The sequence below is a fragment of the Phalacrocorax carbo genome, chromosome 9 (assembly GCF_963921805.1).
Source record: "Phalacrocorax carbo chromosome 9, bPhaCar2.1, whole genome shotgun sequence".
Classification (NCBI taxonomy): Eukaryota; Metazoa; Chordata; class Aves; order Suliformes; family Phalacrocoracidae; genus Phalacrocorax; species Phalacrocorax carbo.
The window spans coordinates 30,331,262-30,345,400 of NC_087521.1; the positions used below are offsets into that span (position 1 = coordinate 30,331,262).

General features: G+C 50.5%; 1 protein-coding gene across 3 annotated transcripts; it reads left to right on the forward strand.

The window, feature by feature from the left end:
* Positions 1 to 2,975: 2,975 nt before the first annotated feature.
* Positions 2,976 to 6,862, forward strand: ZBTB25 (zinc finger and BTB domain containing 25). Of its 3 annotated transcripts, none has more exons than XM_064460943.1 (3): positions 2,976 to 3,179; positions 3,823 to 4,002; positions 5,203 to 6,862. In XM_064460943.1, exons 2-3 carry the CDS (start codon positions 3,830 to 3,832, stop codon positions 6,359 to 6,361), a joined length of 1,332 nt encoding a protein of 443 aa, XP_064317013.1. In that variant the 5' UTR covers positions 2,976 to 3,179; positions 3,823 to 3,829; the 3' UTR covers positions 6,362 to 6,862. The 3 variants fall into 3 exon arrangements, with proteins under 3 accessions (XP_064317013.1, XP_064317012.1, XP_064317014.1); XM_064460942.1 differs by lacking the exon at positions 2,976 to 3,179 and adding an exon at positions 3,293 to 3,605; XM_064460944.1 differs by lacking the exon at positions 2,976 to 3,179 and adding an exon at positions 3,293 to 3,523.
* Positions 6,863 to 14,139: the final 7,277 nt, after the last annotated feature.

Below are 14,139 nucleotides of genomic sequence, written 5' to 3' on the forward strand. Positions count from 1 at the left end.
AACTGCGAGTCGCATGAGAAAGTGTTTCCTTTTTGCTGCAATTTCACACATTAACATCGCCACCTTCCCTCTTGGAGCCTTACGGTGCTGGCACCCACTGCCCTGCTTTATCACAGACCCCGAGGACAGGGCTTGCTTTATATTCTTTCCATCTTTCTAGGAGCTTTCCCAGGCCCTCTTCCCATCGCTCCCTGGACCCCTCCTGCCTAACGACATCCACCTCCTCTTGAACTCGCCCGTGTGAGCAATTGGGATTTCCTGAAGCTGCAGGCAGCCCCTCTGCTACCTGCCACCAGGCTGCGAGCAAACATAAGCCAGGTCAGGCTTTCCTCCCGGTCTTGCCACTTGACTTTTCCACCCTCAGAGTGACATTTGTTATTCCATGCAAGCATCGGAAGTGTTTAATCTGCACACCTCCTTCATTCAGACACAGTTTCTACAGATAGCATCGTTTTTATGTTTGCCGCAACTATCCCATGTTTGCCCAACATATCCCTCTTGGCTCCAGACAAGCCAAAGGGGAAAATTTAATAGTAGCAAAGTTAAAAGATTTGATTACGGATTTGAAAATTACAAAAGTAACCCAAAAAAAGCAACAAAATAAAATACCACAATGTTGAAACGCACCAGCATCAATCCCCGTTTCAGTGACCCCCGAGGTTTTCCTGAAGCACCCCTCCACCGTGAAAGCAAACAGGACAAACCCAATGAAGAGAATCCTAGTTTCCAAATGGGACGTCACCCCTCCCTCCCGGGACTGTCTGGGGATTTTCTAACCACCATGGAATAAAAGTGAAGCTTTCAAAATGTGTCTCCAAAAAAATCCCCTTGATTCCCCCCTCCCTGTGCTCCAGCCTTGGCTCAGGGGTGTGATGCCTTTAGTGGTGCCAAGGGGAAAAAAAAAACCCACAGCTGGAAGGCACGAGCCCCCACAAAAGGTGGAGGGACCCTCGAATTACAACTTCTTCATAGGTTTTCCTGTTTTATAGGAAGTTAAATAAATGGCCTCCATAAGCTGACACAGCTGTGGTTTTCAAATCACACAAAAAGTTGTTTTTCTCGTGGCTCAGGGGTCTTTTTCTCTCCAGCTCCTTACACTTCTCAGGGCAGCACAAGCGAAGAGCGCCCATGCAGGGCTTGCGCAGGCTCTCGCCCCGTCCCAGCCCTCCCACGTGCGTCACGCCGGGAGCCTCTGCCACCTCCGGTAAGATGGGGCACAAGGCAGCCCCCCTTGTCAGAGTCCCCACTCTCTCAGGGCCCTCCCACCACACTTGCCTTTATAATTCTTTTATTTTACTGATATTTTCTGGCCACAGAGGAGCAACAGCATTCATAAAGACAGCCATGATTATGTCCTGCTCTTTTTTTTGACCCCTTGGCATAGGCTGTATCACTTGATATCTGCTGAGGCCTATGATATCATCGCCTGGGTTTCATAGCAAAACACCAAATTTCATTTTTCACCATCGCTTCCATCATTTTGGCTCCAGTTTCTCTGAAGCTCTTCAGAGTCCTCTTTGGACTGGAGTCAACCTAAATAACGTGTAAATAATTAATCATTTAAATAAATAACATGCCATCTGCAAATAGCTACTCGCTCTGTACGCGGGTTAATAAATATGTTAAATAACCCAGAACAGAGTACAAAACCTTGAGCCACCTACTGCCAACCTTTTTGGGGAAGAAAAGCGGCTACGGATATTTATAGGAGCAGCGGGATTATATAGCTCCATCGACTCCCAGTCCTGCGGCTGTGCAAACACAGGACGGAAAGATGTTCCCTGAGCCCTGTGAGCTTTTTATTTAAAATAGAAGAAATAAACCATAGAGCAATGGAAAATAGAAAGCTGTACTGGTCAGTGGGATAAGCGGCAAACACCGCATGGAGCAAAATGTTTCGGGGCCTATGCTTCATCTTCTCCCAGCCACTCTCCGTCCGGGCTCCGGCTGCCTCGAGGCACCGCCGCAAACAGCCCCATGAACTGCTGGGTTCTGGGGGGAGGGGCATTGCTTGCCCTAAAGATTCGGGAACAGCCTAATAAAATAATTGCAATTACGGGAACGCAATAGGAAAGTGAAGAGCAAAGTATCAAATGCTGAGAGAAAACCAAGAGGGTTGATCCAAGGCAGCGAATGCCTTCTGCAGGGGCCCTGAGCCAGGAGAGACGCCACCGAGGAGGCGGGCGCGATAGATCTCTGAAACCACACTGAAAACACGGTGAAAGCACACAAACAGCGATTTCACTGCCTTTTTCAGCCAAAAAACAACCTGTGGGCACCAAATTAACCCGGTGGCAGCAGGCGGCTGCAGGGACGGGAAGTTTAAACGACTTCAGAAAGGAATTTGATAAAATTCATGGGAAAGGCACCTCAAAGATGGTACCGAACACCGAAGCGCAGGCTGCGGCTCAGGACGATGCTCCAGGAGGAGCTGCCGGAAGCCGGGAGATCGGGGTGGGGGGTCGGCACCGCCGGCCTGCGCCCCCTCCTCTGCCAGGCCCCGCTGCGCCCAGCTGCAGCCCAGCCCAGCGCAGCTGCTCAGCCCAAAATAACCCCTGGTTTAAAAATTAATTAGAGATTGGAGAAGGCCTGAGAGAGCAATGGCGCGTCCACAGGATTCACCGGTGGTTAAAGAAAGCACTTAGGCCGCAGACATCGGTGAAAAAGCCAGATCGTATCTTCCCATCCATTTTCACGAGCAGGCGGAGCCGGGAGGCGCCTGTTACAGGTTTTTTTTTTTTTCCTGTTTTAAAACACCAAAACAACAGAAAAACACGCACGCCAAGGGCTGAGGAGCCCGGCCGACCAGGCTGCCACAGCGTGATTTACGAAGCAAAAGTCCCCCAGCCCAGGGCGATGAAAACACACACACTCCCGCCAAAAACCCCACCGGGGGGTGAGCGGGGGCCGCGGGCGCGCAGGGCGGTCAGCGCCGCGCAGCAGCCGCGCAGCGCCGCGCCCATCCCACGGCCGCGCCGCGCAGCAGCCGCGCAAGGGACCGCGCCTCACTTTTTCGAGGCGCAGCGTGGCGGCGGGGGGCGGCCCGGCCGGCCCACCCGAGCCCACCCCGGCCCGCCCCGGCGGCAGGAAGCGCGGGGGGGGCAGCGCCCACCCCATCCGCCGGGCTGGCAGCGGGGGCGGGCGGGGCCGCGCCGGGCTCGGGCTGCGCTTCCGCGGGGGTAAGCGGCGGCTGCGCGGGCGCGGAGAGCCGGGGGGGGCCGGGCCGGCAGGGCGGGCAGGGCGCTGGTTACGCTCCCCGACGAGGCTGCGCTCCCCGACTCCTGCTCCCTCCCCCCCAATAATTTTCATCGGAAACAATAGCAAATATCAGCATTTATTTGCAGAGGGGCCGCTGGCGGGGCGGCGCGGCCAAGGGCGGCCCGGGCCGGCACAATGGGGGCTTTGTTGGGCGGCACAGGGCTCCTCTGTGCGCCGCTCCCCCGCCGCGCCCCCGCGCCCGCAGCCCGCGGTGCGGGAGAAGGCGCGATCCGAGGTCAGGGCGAGAAGGCGAGCGATGCTTAAAGTTAGTGCCGATCCACCGCGGAGCGTAGTTAATTTGTCGGAGAAAGAGCTTTGCTTGTAGCCGGCACGTGGAAGAGCCCCGGGTGGGTTTGGGAGCTCGCTGAGCGGGGGTTTGGGCACCGGCCGTGGTACCGGTGGGAGAAATTATTAAATCGGGGTGCGGGAACCGTCTGGAGGAGGGAAGAGGCTCCGCGAGGCCCTGCGCCTTGTCAGGCGTCCGTCTCGTTTCAGTGGTGAGAAACCCTCATTTGGGAGCTCTGATTTCTTCGTGAGATGAACATCTTGTTCGCTTGCTCTCAGGCACACCATGGACACGGCCGGCCACAGCGTCCTCCTCCTCCAGCAGCTGAACATGCAGCGGGAGTTTGGCTTTCTGTGCGACTGCACAGTTGCCATTGGAGATGTTTACTTCAAAGCCCACAGAGCGGTGCTCGCAGCTTTTTCAAACTATTTTAAGATGATATTTATTCATCAGACAAGGTAAGGACACACAGCTCTCCTCCTGCCTTTTAACCGCTGTGCTCAACTTTCTGCTCTTTCCCCTTTCTAAGGGTATTACAGTCTAAAAGAGCGTAAGTGGGGATGTTAGATGGCCTGAGATTATTTTCCTAACCCAGCACACGCCTCGGCTCTCTAAACATTCCCAGTCCAGAATGTCCTGTCCTGTAAAACCACCCGCTTAGTCAGCATACGCCAACATCAGGCCCCTGATTTTGAAGATGAGACATTTGCGTGACCAGAGAAAAATAAACATCCCCAGTCCTCCTGCAGTGAGAACCTCACAGATTTGCAGTCTAGGGATATTCAGGTGCCTCCGGCCCCTACGCAGCACGTCCATTACTTTGCATTAGCTTGTAGGCAAGCTTGCTGGGTGGGACTGTCTCTGCTGGCAGGACCCGTGGGCTTGAAGCAATCAAGAAGCCATCGCCTTATCGCAATTCTGCACTTGAGACTCTTGCAGATAAGGGCCGAGACTGAGATCATCAATTTATTTCCAGCTGCTGTTCAGATGCTTCACCTGGCTGGCTCAGGAGTGGTTCTGCAGGTATAATGACAGCAGTGCCAAGGTCTAATCTCGCCTCTGAGCTGGAGCTTGCTGCTTGTAATCGATTAAACCCTTCTCCATTCTTCTTTTTTGAGGGTCGTGGCCCCCAGCGCCTTTGCAGGATAAAGGTGCTGGAAGTGAGAAGATAGCGAACTTCCTTTCCGATAGATGTTGTTTACTGACACATATGTGCAAAGCTCATAAAGATTACGCAGTAGCAGCAGCTGAATTTATTACTTAAACACACAAATATTCTTCACCTCATATTATTGGAGAGGCACGCGCTGGTGACGTGTAGCTTGCATGGCATCGCTGCGGTGCCGTGCGGCAGCAGTTGCTGGTGTGTGCTAGTGACGGGGTGACCGGGAGCTGGCCGCTCTCACCGTCCCTGGCTCCAGTTGTGTGCATGGTCTTTATAATCGCAGGGGTAAATACACGCTCGGGCACTTGGCTGCGTGAACAGGGCACATGCACTTCTGCGGGTCTTGGCGGGGACTGCTGCTCGTTGTGAACCGGGAGGCGGGCAGCAGCGCAGGCACTCTAACCGCAAACGGGCGAGCAAGTATATGGGCAGGTAATGGATTAGGACTGATTTTTGGAGCCCTGTATGTACTTAATCATCTGTCTTTTTTCAGTGAATGCATAAAAATTCAGCCTACAGACATCCAGCCAGACATATTTAGTTACTTGTTGCATATCATGTACACCGGGAAAGGGCCAAAGCAGACCGTCAGCCAGAGCCGACTGGAGGAGGGCATCCGCTTTCTCCACGCAGACCACCTCACCCATATCGCGATCGAGGTGAACCAAGTGTTCTCCCCAGAGCCGGTCCAGTCTTCAAACTTGTACGGCATCCAGATCTCGACCGCACACAAACCGGCGAAGGAACGCCTGGGAGCGAAGGAGAGTCTGCCCAAGGCGGGCAGCAGGGCTGCTGCCCAGGGCGATCACCCGCAGCTGCAGCTCTCTCTGGCCATCGGCCTGGACGACAGCTCCCTCGACCAGCAGGTCGCTCGCCCCTCCGCTCAGGTCGCTCGCCCCTCCGCTCAGCCCGCTGCTCTCGCCAAGCCGGCAGAAGAGTGTCCGAAGCTCTCAGTCTCCATAAAGCAGGAGAGGTGCGATTCGGAGCCCGTGGTGTCCCAGAGCTGCACCCCTCCTTCTCCGGAGGTAGCAAGCCCCATCTTTGCTAAGGCCGGCCTCAAGGTGCACTTGTGTCACTACTGCGGGGAGCGTTTTGACTCCCGAGGGGGGCTACGGGAGCACTTGCACACCCACGTCTCGGGCTCGCTGCCATTTGGTGTGCCAGCCTCCATCCTGGAGAGCAGCGACCTGGGGGAGGTGCAGCCGCTGGCTGAGGACAGGGAGGCTGGTGATGGCCGCCGGCTCGGGGCCTTCCTCCTCAAGGAGGATGAGCATCAGCTAGAGCATCTGAGCTGTGGCGACCTGGAGCCTCTGCAGATTGGGCAGCTCTCCCTCATCTCCAAGGACCACGACCCGGTAGAGTTGAACTGTAACTTTTCTTTCTCGAGAAAGAGAAAAATCAGCTGCACTGTCTGTGGCCGCACGTTTTTCCGGAAGAGCCAGCTGCTCGAGCACATGTACACGCACAGAGGGAAACAGCACAAATACAGCCGCTGCCAGCGGCTCGAGAGCCCCGCGATCCCCAGGTTTCGTCCGTACTGTGACAGTGAGAGTGTGGGGAAAAGCTCCGCTTTATCCCAAGACCACTTAGATGAATGTATACTGGAGTCAGATCTCATTCAAGAAAGCGTTGATACAATCTTGGTAGAGTAGTTCTCCCCGTGTAGCCTTTAGGTGCTGAAACTGGATATTTTGGCATTTTCCATCTAGTGAGTGGCTGCTCTCCACAGCCAACTGTCTTTGCCATTCCCATCGCCTCTGAGGTAACTGTGAAGAACTACGCACCTAAATTTGTGTACTTGCTTTTTTTTTTTACTGTTCTAACTTAAGCTAATTCCTATCTAAGTCCTTCTTGGAAGCCTCTGTGTAACTCAGTTATATTTTTTGTAAATGTAAACTTATTCCTGCTCTGCTTTACTAGAGTTAAGACTGTATGGCTGGGTGTGAGGTTTAAACATCACCTAATACGCTGCGTGGTGCCTAGGGCTGGTAGTATCCTGTAGAATTGCTCTTCTGAAAATAAATGGAGGGAAAAGTAGAGGGAAATATGTATTGTGTTTCCCAAACAGTTTGTTTTTAATTAAATATCTTGAGGAGATTAATCCTGAAGTTTGTGTTGTGTAACTGCAGTTAATAAATCTCTGCGTAAATACATGTGGGAGCCATAAGGCTGGTCTTTCCAAGGGAACTGGTGGCGTTGATATAGGGGTGGCAACCTTCGCTTTGACAAGCCCTGGAGTCCTTGTCAGTATGATCTTTTAAATTCACTCTTAGACTCAAGGTGTTTGCATGCATTTTTCCTCATTCTTACTCTTCCCTCATCAACCGCTACTGCATGAGCGGAGACAAATTTTGATGCCCCTCTAGGACCATGTCCCGTTATCGGGTCATCTTCTCTGGAAGGAGGAATGAAAGCTGCAAAGCAGTGTCCTCTCAGGGAGGAGGCACTTCTGAACCTAAGTCTTTACAGGATTAAATACTACACGTGGCTTTTCTCAGTGAAAATTATTTCTGACTCTATGAACAGCTTGGAGCAAACATTCTTAAATATTACAATCTGTATGTTTGCTAAGAGCAAATATGTAATGTGTTATTTCTTCTCTGCTTGTGGAGCCACTATAAGATGGTAAAATGCAAGCTTTTCACCTTTCATTTATCATTACCTGATATCTGAAGAGTAATAACCTATCCAAGAGGGGTTTAAAATTGTACACGTTCTTCTTGGATTTGTATTTCGTCCCTCTGGTTTTTTGCCTGAGACACCCCAGGCTTCCTACCATGGTCTCTAAACCATCCCTCAAGAGATGCTCTTAATCAGAAGGCCCCAAAGAGGCACATGAAGTTCTTACAGTGCAGAGGTTTCTTTTGCAGCGAAGAGCAAAAGCCTTGCGAGCTGCTCCCATAATCGCATTACCCAGTTTTTGAGAAGCTGGAGGCTCCCTGCCAGTCCTGGTGGAGTTGAGTCATTGCCTTCAGAAAGGGGGAGCCTGAACAATGGTGAGAACAGTTTATTGTCAAAATGCCCGCTCCAAAGCGCTTTGTAGTCAGGACCCTTGAGCTGTCTTTGAAACTGTCCTGGAGCAAGGGCTGCAATTAAATCGCTGCCGAATTAAGAAGACCATCTGAGGGCTTTGTAAGGGCGGCTGCTGCTTCTCCTGGGCAGGGAGCTGCACACTCCAGGGGATGGATTGGCCGCTAAGGGCTGCCAAATTGTGTTTTAAGACAAAGGAGAAAAACAAACAGCCTCTGACCCTGCCCGGATGATGTTACAAAATGCAGGCTGTGGCTTGGTGAGTGCTTGCGTGCTGGGCTGAGTGCTCGTCTTGCTGGGTGTACCCATTAAAGCTGCTCTGGTGTGAATGCATTTTAACTCTGCTTAAAAAGCCTTTCTTTAAAACAAGCAAACAAGCAAAACCATGCCGACATCCAGGTTTGCAAATGCTGTGTCTGAGTGTGGAGCGATTCTCATGGAGCATTTCCTAGAAGACAGCCTTCTGGGTCTCTCCCGGGCTGACAGCACCAGCTAAATCACATCCAGCACAGACTGCTTATAACTGGGGCAAATGCCCTTCGGCTGCCACTGACCTCTATTTCTACATGATGGTTTAAAAAAAAAAAAAGGTATTTTATAATCATTCCCTATTTGTGTGTGACACTGTGCTGGGTGGGCTGGCTTCTCTGGGTGCTCCTTGCTTCACTAGGGTTCCAACATTTAACTTAATAGCAGAGAGGAGTGTCAGCTGGGTTGGGTGTAGCTGTAGAAGAGAGCTAAAAAGTGAGTTTTCAGACTATTCAGTCAGTAGATAAGCACCTTGGAGCTTGGACTAGATGCCTAACTTGCCTGAACTAATTGATACTGAAAGTCAAAAGGCCCTTGATGTCCCTGCGAAGATAGCTGGGCAGCGGTTATGGAGCTCAGTACTGGGGACAGCAGGGGGGACAGCAAGCGGCAGTGCCCAAAGGCATCTCTGCGACATGCTGCTCGTGGGCAGGATCATTTTGTTCACTTCTTGGCCATTAAAAGGGAAGGTTAATAAAAACTATGAACTCATGTAGAAGATCCAACTGTCTATCAGTTTTATGTGCTTATGTGTTTTCAGCGTGACTCCATCACACTGACTGCAAATATATCAGTAAAGCTGAAAATCATACTGAAATCAGCACTGTGTTCATGTATGTGTTCAGTATGTCTTCGAAAAGTTAGGATTGTAAGCGATTTATTTCTTTTTAATCGTCACACCCCTTTTTAGGGTGTACTTTGGTTAAGCTTTGCAGTACTGAACATCTGTAACATCAAACAGCTGCGAAAGGCTTTTTTTTTGCATCATTTGCAATGCAAGAAACGCATTTTCAGCAGTTTTCTGCTGCAAGTGTTAAAGTGCTGTTATAATTAATGCAGTAGAAAAAGCTTGAGAGACAGAAGTCGTCAGCTCCAAGTTACGTTAACTTGAAAACATCATTCTCTCTAGGTCTTATGAATAGAAAACAATTTTAGAAGACAGTTACGTTTGCTAAGCAAGGGCAGCAGCTGCTCCTGGATACATCATAGGATGTTTTATTACTGTATATAGAAGACACTTGAATTACTGAGTGCTTAACCTTTATGCTGGTGCATGCTTGAAAATCTGCCTGACTTGCACAGCTGGGCTTGGCAAATACTCATTTCTTGTGGTTTTTTTTTTCATGAAAACGTAAAATTTTGTCACAGGGTACAGAATAATGATACTGGTGATTCCTTCGCAATATTTGTGATTGGTTGATAGAGGCACATGGGCTTAGACAAATAAAGCCCCAGGGTGGTGATGCTTGAAGGCTGGAAGTCTAAAAGCTCCAGGGGATCCCCTGAGCTTTGCCCTGTGCTGCAAATGGGTCCCAGCGTCAGGGGTGCAGAGCTGATGAACCACGGGCATTGAACTGCCTTGTCTATGGGCTCTGTAGCTCATGTTTTATGAAAACATGGGAAGACTGGGACTCAGACCCCTGCCAAAGCCCTGTAGCATGAGCAAACTCCTCAGCCAGCTCCAGTTAACCTCTGAAATGCCAGTAAGTGCTGCAGTGACTACCATTGCTTTCATATGTATCTGGGTGGTGGCCTGAATATGCCACCTGTAGGCAAGGTTGCTTATCAACCAAGGCATGCTAAACGATTTTGAGGTAGGTATTTTGAAATATTTTAGTGCTCTGATGCTGAACAGGCCAGGTCCAACAGGGGCCATGTTTCTTAGGCTGCTTAGGGTGCAGCAAAGGGTGTGGAATCAAGGTGCTGCATGGGGTCTAGTTATTTTATTGAGAAACTTGCTTGTCACCACCTGCAGGCCTGCCTAGAGATGCCATTTGGTAGCACTTGTGCAATGAAAGCGTTAGGCTGAACTTCTGCAGTACTGGTGCCAGAGGAGCGAGACTTCAATGCCTGTTACTTGCACAAGTTGTACTTAAAAGGTAAGCTGTCCCCTCTCAATGTTCACCTGTATTTTACCTCTTCCACTTTGAATTTTTGGGTTGCTGGGGGAGGGCAATGCTGGCACTTGCCTGCCGGCTGCCCTGGAGGTGGTGCTGATGGCCAGGTTGTGCTCGCTCCGTCTCCACACAGGATAAAAAAGACCCCTTCAGCTCATTTTACCTTCTGCACAGGCTGTAGTTGCAACACGTGTCCCCAGCCGTCCGGCTACACCAGCCGTGCGGGCAGGCTCTTCACTCGCGTGTTGTCTGTCAAATCACTGCAAAATCTGGCGGCGATGGTGTGCGAGGGTGCAGAAGGGCTGACACAGCCCGTCTGTGGGTGCAGTGCCCCTCACCAGAGTGGTTTGGGACATTTGTGCACTGTGAGAAGGTTAAAAAGGGAAAAGAAATTTGCTGTCAGGATGTAAATGTGAAGCAGTGAGCACTGCAGTTAAGAATAAACCCATTAAATAACCACTATCACAAGCTTTCTAGAAAGAGTGTAATGCTGATACTGAATAGTTTTCTACTTTTCTGGAGGCAGGAGGTATAAATCCTGTGTAAGCGAAGCCTCCAGAAGTGCAGTGAAAAGATCTCAACATATGGAATTCAGCATCACTGAATGGGACCATGAGCTATCAGTGGCCAAGGCGGGAGGTTTCTTGGCTTGTCAAAGCCCTCCCATGGCAATCTGCCAACAGCAGGTCGTGCCATATCGCTGCAATCATCTTCAGCTTCACTGTTTAATAAAACCCAGCCTTTTCTTTCCCCCTCTTGCCATGGTATGCCGAAAAGGACTGTTACCGAGTGGGCTTCCCAGCAGTCCAGCACTAGGAAAACATGTTCTGAGCAATAAGAAAGCAGGAGGAAAAAGGTAATGAGGATGGAACTGCCGTAAATTACATGCCAGTCAGATATTTACCACCGGTGCTGCGTCAGGACTGAATTCCCCGAGATGCAATCGCAGCGTTTACAGGATTTGCATGTTTCATTAAGAAAAAGTAATGACACAACTTCAAAAGCAGCCTGAGAGAGGAAATGTTTCCACCAACTATTCTGAACCAGACGCTGCACCCTCAGAACAAAGGCACAGCAAAGCTCAGAACCTTGTCTGCTGAATTACGCTGGTTTTCACCTGAGCTGGGATGCCCCTGGGAAGCTTTGTAGGGCTCCGAGCAGCATGGCAGCCTGCACGTGGCTTTACCCTCCTGGGATGCATAGGGCAACGCTGCTAAAGCCGTCCAGTAGCAGTCAGGCAAATTTTACTCCTGTTACTGGGATAAATGGTGTAAGAAAGCATTGTGGGAAGGCCTCTGTCCCTCCTGGCACTGAATTTGCAACCCACCGATTGCAGGATGTAAAACCAGCTATAGGCACCGGGGCAGGGAAACCAGGGCCATGAGCCACCAGGGGCGATGAAGGGGGAGAAACTTCAAGGTAGGCAGAAGCGTGGTGTCAACCATCGAGCCAGGCCTCCGTGGGGCTGGGGCCAGTGCCGGGCGTGTAGCCCTGCCGAGCGCCAGCCAAAAGCACTGCCATGCCAGGGGTGGAGGCTGATGCTCAGCGTCACCCCCTTTCCCTGCAGCCACCCCGGGAGGGACCCACTCCATCAGTGGTCGCCTCCGCCACCCTGCAGCACCGCCAGACCCAGGAGAGCAGGCGCCGAAGCCTGTCATTAGGGGCCGAGCATCCCCTACCAGCCTCTGTTTACCCCGGCAGTGCGGTTGTGAGCTGCTTACTCATCGCTTTAATGAGCAGGGTGCAGGTGTGCATTCCTGTTGTGCCTGTTGCACACGCCTGCCGGCCCCGCGCAGGCGAGCCAGCCGGTCCCCCAGCCCGCTGCGTCGTGCCTGCAGGCTCGCAGCTGCTTTACAGACTTTGGGGAGATCTGGGACGAGAGGCTTTCAGTGCTTCAGCCTTCCCTGCCTCGCTCCAGCTAGCCAACTAAATGCAAATCCAGTTGCAGGCTGTCTGGGCTGCGACGAAGCGCCGCGCAGCGTCCGCCCGCGCTGCAACGACAAGGCCCGACGCCTTTGTGCAGCGGCAGTCTGGGGGAGCTTTTGGCAGGCAGAAAGCAAGCGTCTGAGGCTGCTGGCAGGAGCGAGGATGCATCGCTCCTCCTCCCCGGTGGGGATGCTCAGAAGCACTGTAGGAGTCGGAGTACTTGCACTTCCCACCCAGCTGCCAACTCACCAGTCTCACATCACACGGAGCTGTCACGGCACTGAGCCTTGACGCATCGGCACCTCAGCCTCGTGTCTTCATTAAAAAGGCAAACAGTGAGAGAAAACGTGACACGAATGACTGTTGTTAGATCGCAGAGACGACATCCCTCTCAAGATTAAAATTCGCTCTCTGGGACGGCAGCAAAGCGATGCTCGGCGTGTCTGTGCACCAGTAAGGACTTGGTGCTGGAAAGGCACCACCTGAAAGGACACGGTTCCTTGCAGAAGGGACAGAGGGACCCTTTTGGGGCCCCCACCTTGGTGGGGGGGTGTCTCCTCTTCCAGAATAAAGCGGTTTGAAAGGATGATCTCTGCTAGGTTGAACTTATGGGGTGACTGCCAGTCAACTCTAGCTGCTGCTGATACTTTCATCTTAGTAATTTGAATCGCAAAAATGTGTTTTCTTAACATCTCCTCCCCTTTTGTATCCAGCATGTTTGTCAGTTTTATGTAACAAAACCTATTTTAAAATGCGGGGTTTGGGTATTTTAGCTGAAATCCACTTTCCAGCTAAATGGACTTTCACCCCATTACAGGAAAATCCCATCATTTAGCACGGAAGAACTGCACCCTTCATAATTCTCTGCAGAAGGAAAGAAATGTGAAAGTTGTGCCTCCCAAAAAAATGTTAACCTCTATTGCTGCCTAAATAACTGTATAAGAAATAACATCCTCTGATTAGTTTTTTTTTTTAAAAAATCATATTTAATGTAAAGATTTTATCTGGTTGCAAATTAAAATACTTCATCATTTTAATACCACCCAACAAGAGCTAACAAGAACCATTTCTCTGGGAAAGAAAACTGCAGATGTAAAATAACATTAAAGCAAATTATTTAAATCAGTCTGTTCTCTTGGAGCATTTCATCATTTTGAGTTACTCATGTTGAAACCCTGTATCTGTAAGACAGGCAGTATTAGGACTTTGCTGCCCCTAACACATGGATCCATCATCAGGGTCCAGCTTCATTCACCCATCCCAAGCACAGAACAGGGTTCACAGATATTTTATTTTACTTACTTTCTTATATGCGTTTGTGAAAACAATGCCTAGATTTTCATTTTTATACGTAAGCACACATTTGAAAATGTCCATCATTTATGCAGGGACAGCATCTTAAATTCCAACACTAGATTCCTGGCTGCTGTAGATTTGGTCCTTCGAAGCACGTGGAGCTGCAGTGACTTTCAGCGGCTGGATATCTGGCCCTAAGCAGCCTGCGCACTCCTAGTGCCCTTTTGGCATCCCCGGGCAAGAAAGAAAATGCAATATTTGTTTGTGCCATCACTGTCTACCAGCGATTTCCACAAGGAACTTTTCAGCAGGTACACCTGTTTTCTGCTGGGCTCGATGCTGACACAACAGAAAACCTTTTTATCTCCCTGGAAGCCTTCCTGGCCACAAGTTATTTAATTTATTTAAACATTAAATCTATTTAAACACTCTTATCTTTGCTACTAATACAAAAAAAGCTGTGGGAAATTAAAATATTCAAAACAACACGGCAAAGCAGGTATAGGGAACTTGTTGAATATAAAGCTGAATCGTCCCTGCCAAGCAGAGCGCTGGAAACATCTGGGAGAAAACCAGCAGCACAGGCCGTGGGGTGAGCAGAAGAACCAAATAATTCATTAAGAAGCTGCTGCAAAGCAACCACTTCCATAATTCAGAGGGGCAGCAAGCAATGAACTCCTGGATGAGCAGCCAGATGGCCCAGAAGCAATCTGAATGAGGCTGTGAGAAACCAAGGTTATGTATTATTTCAG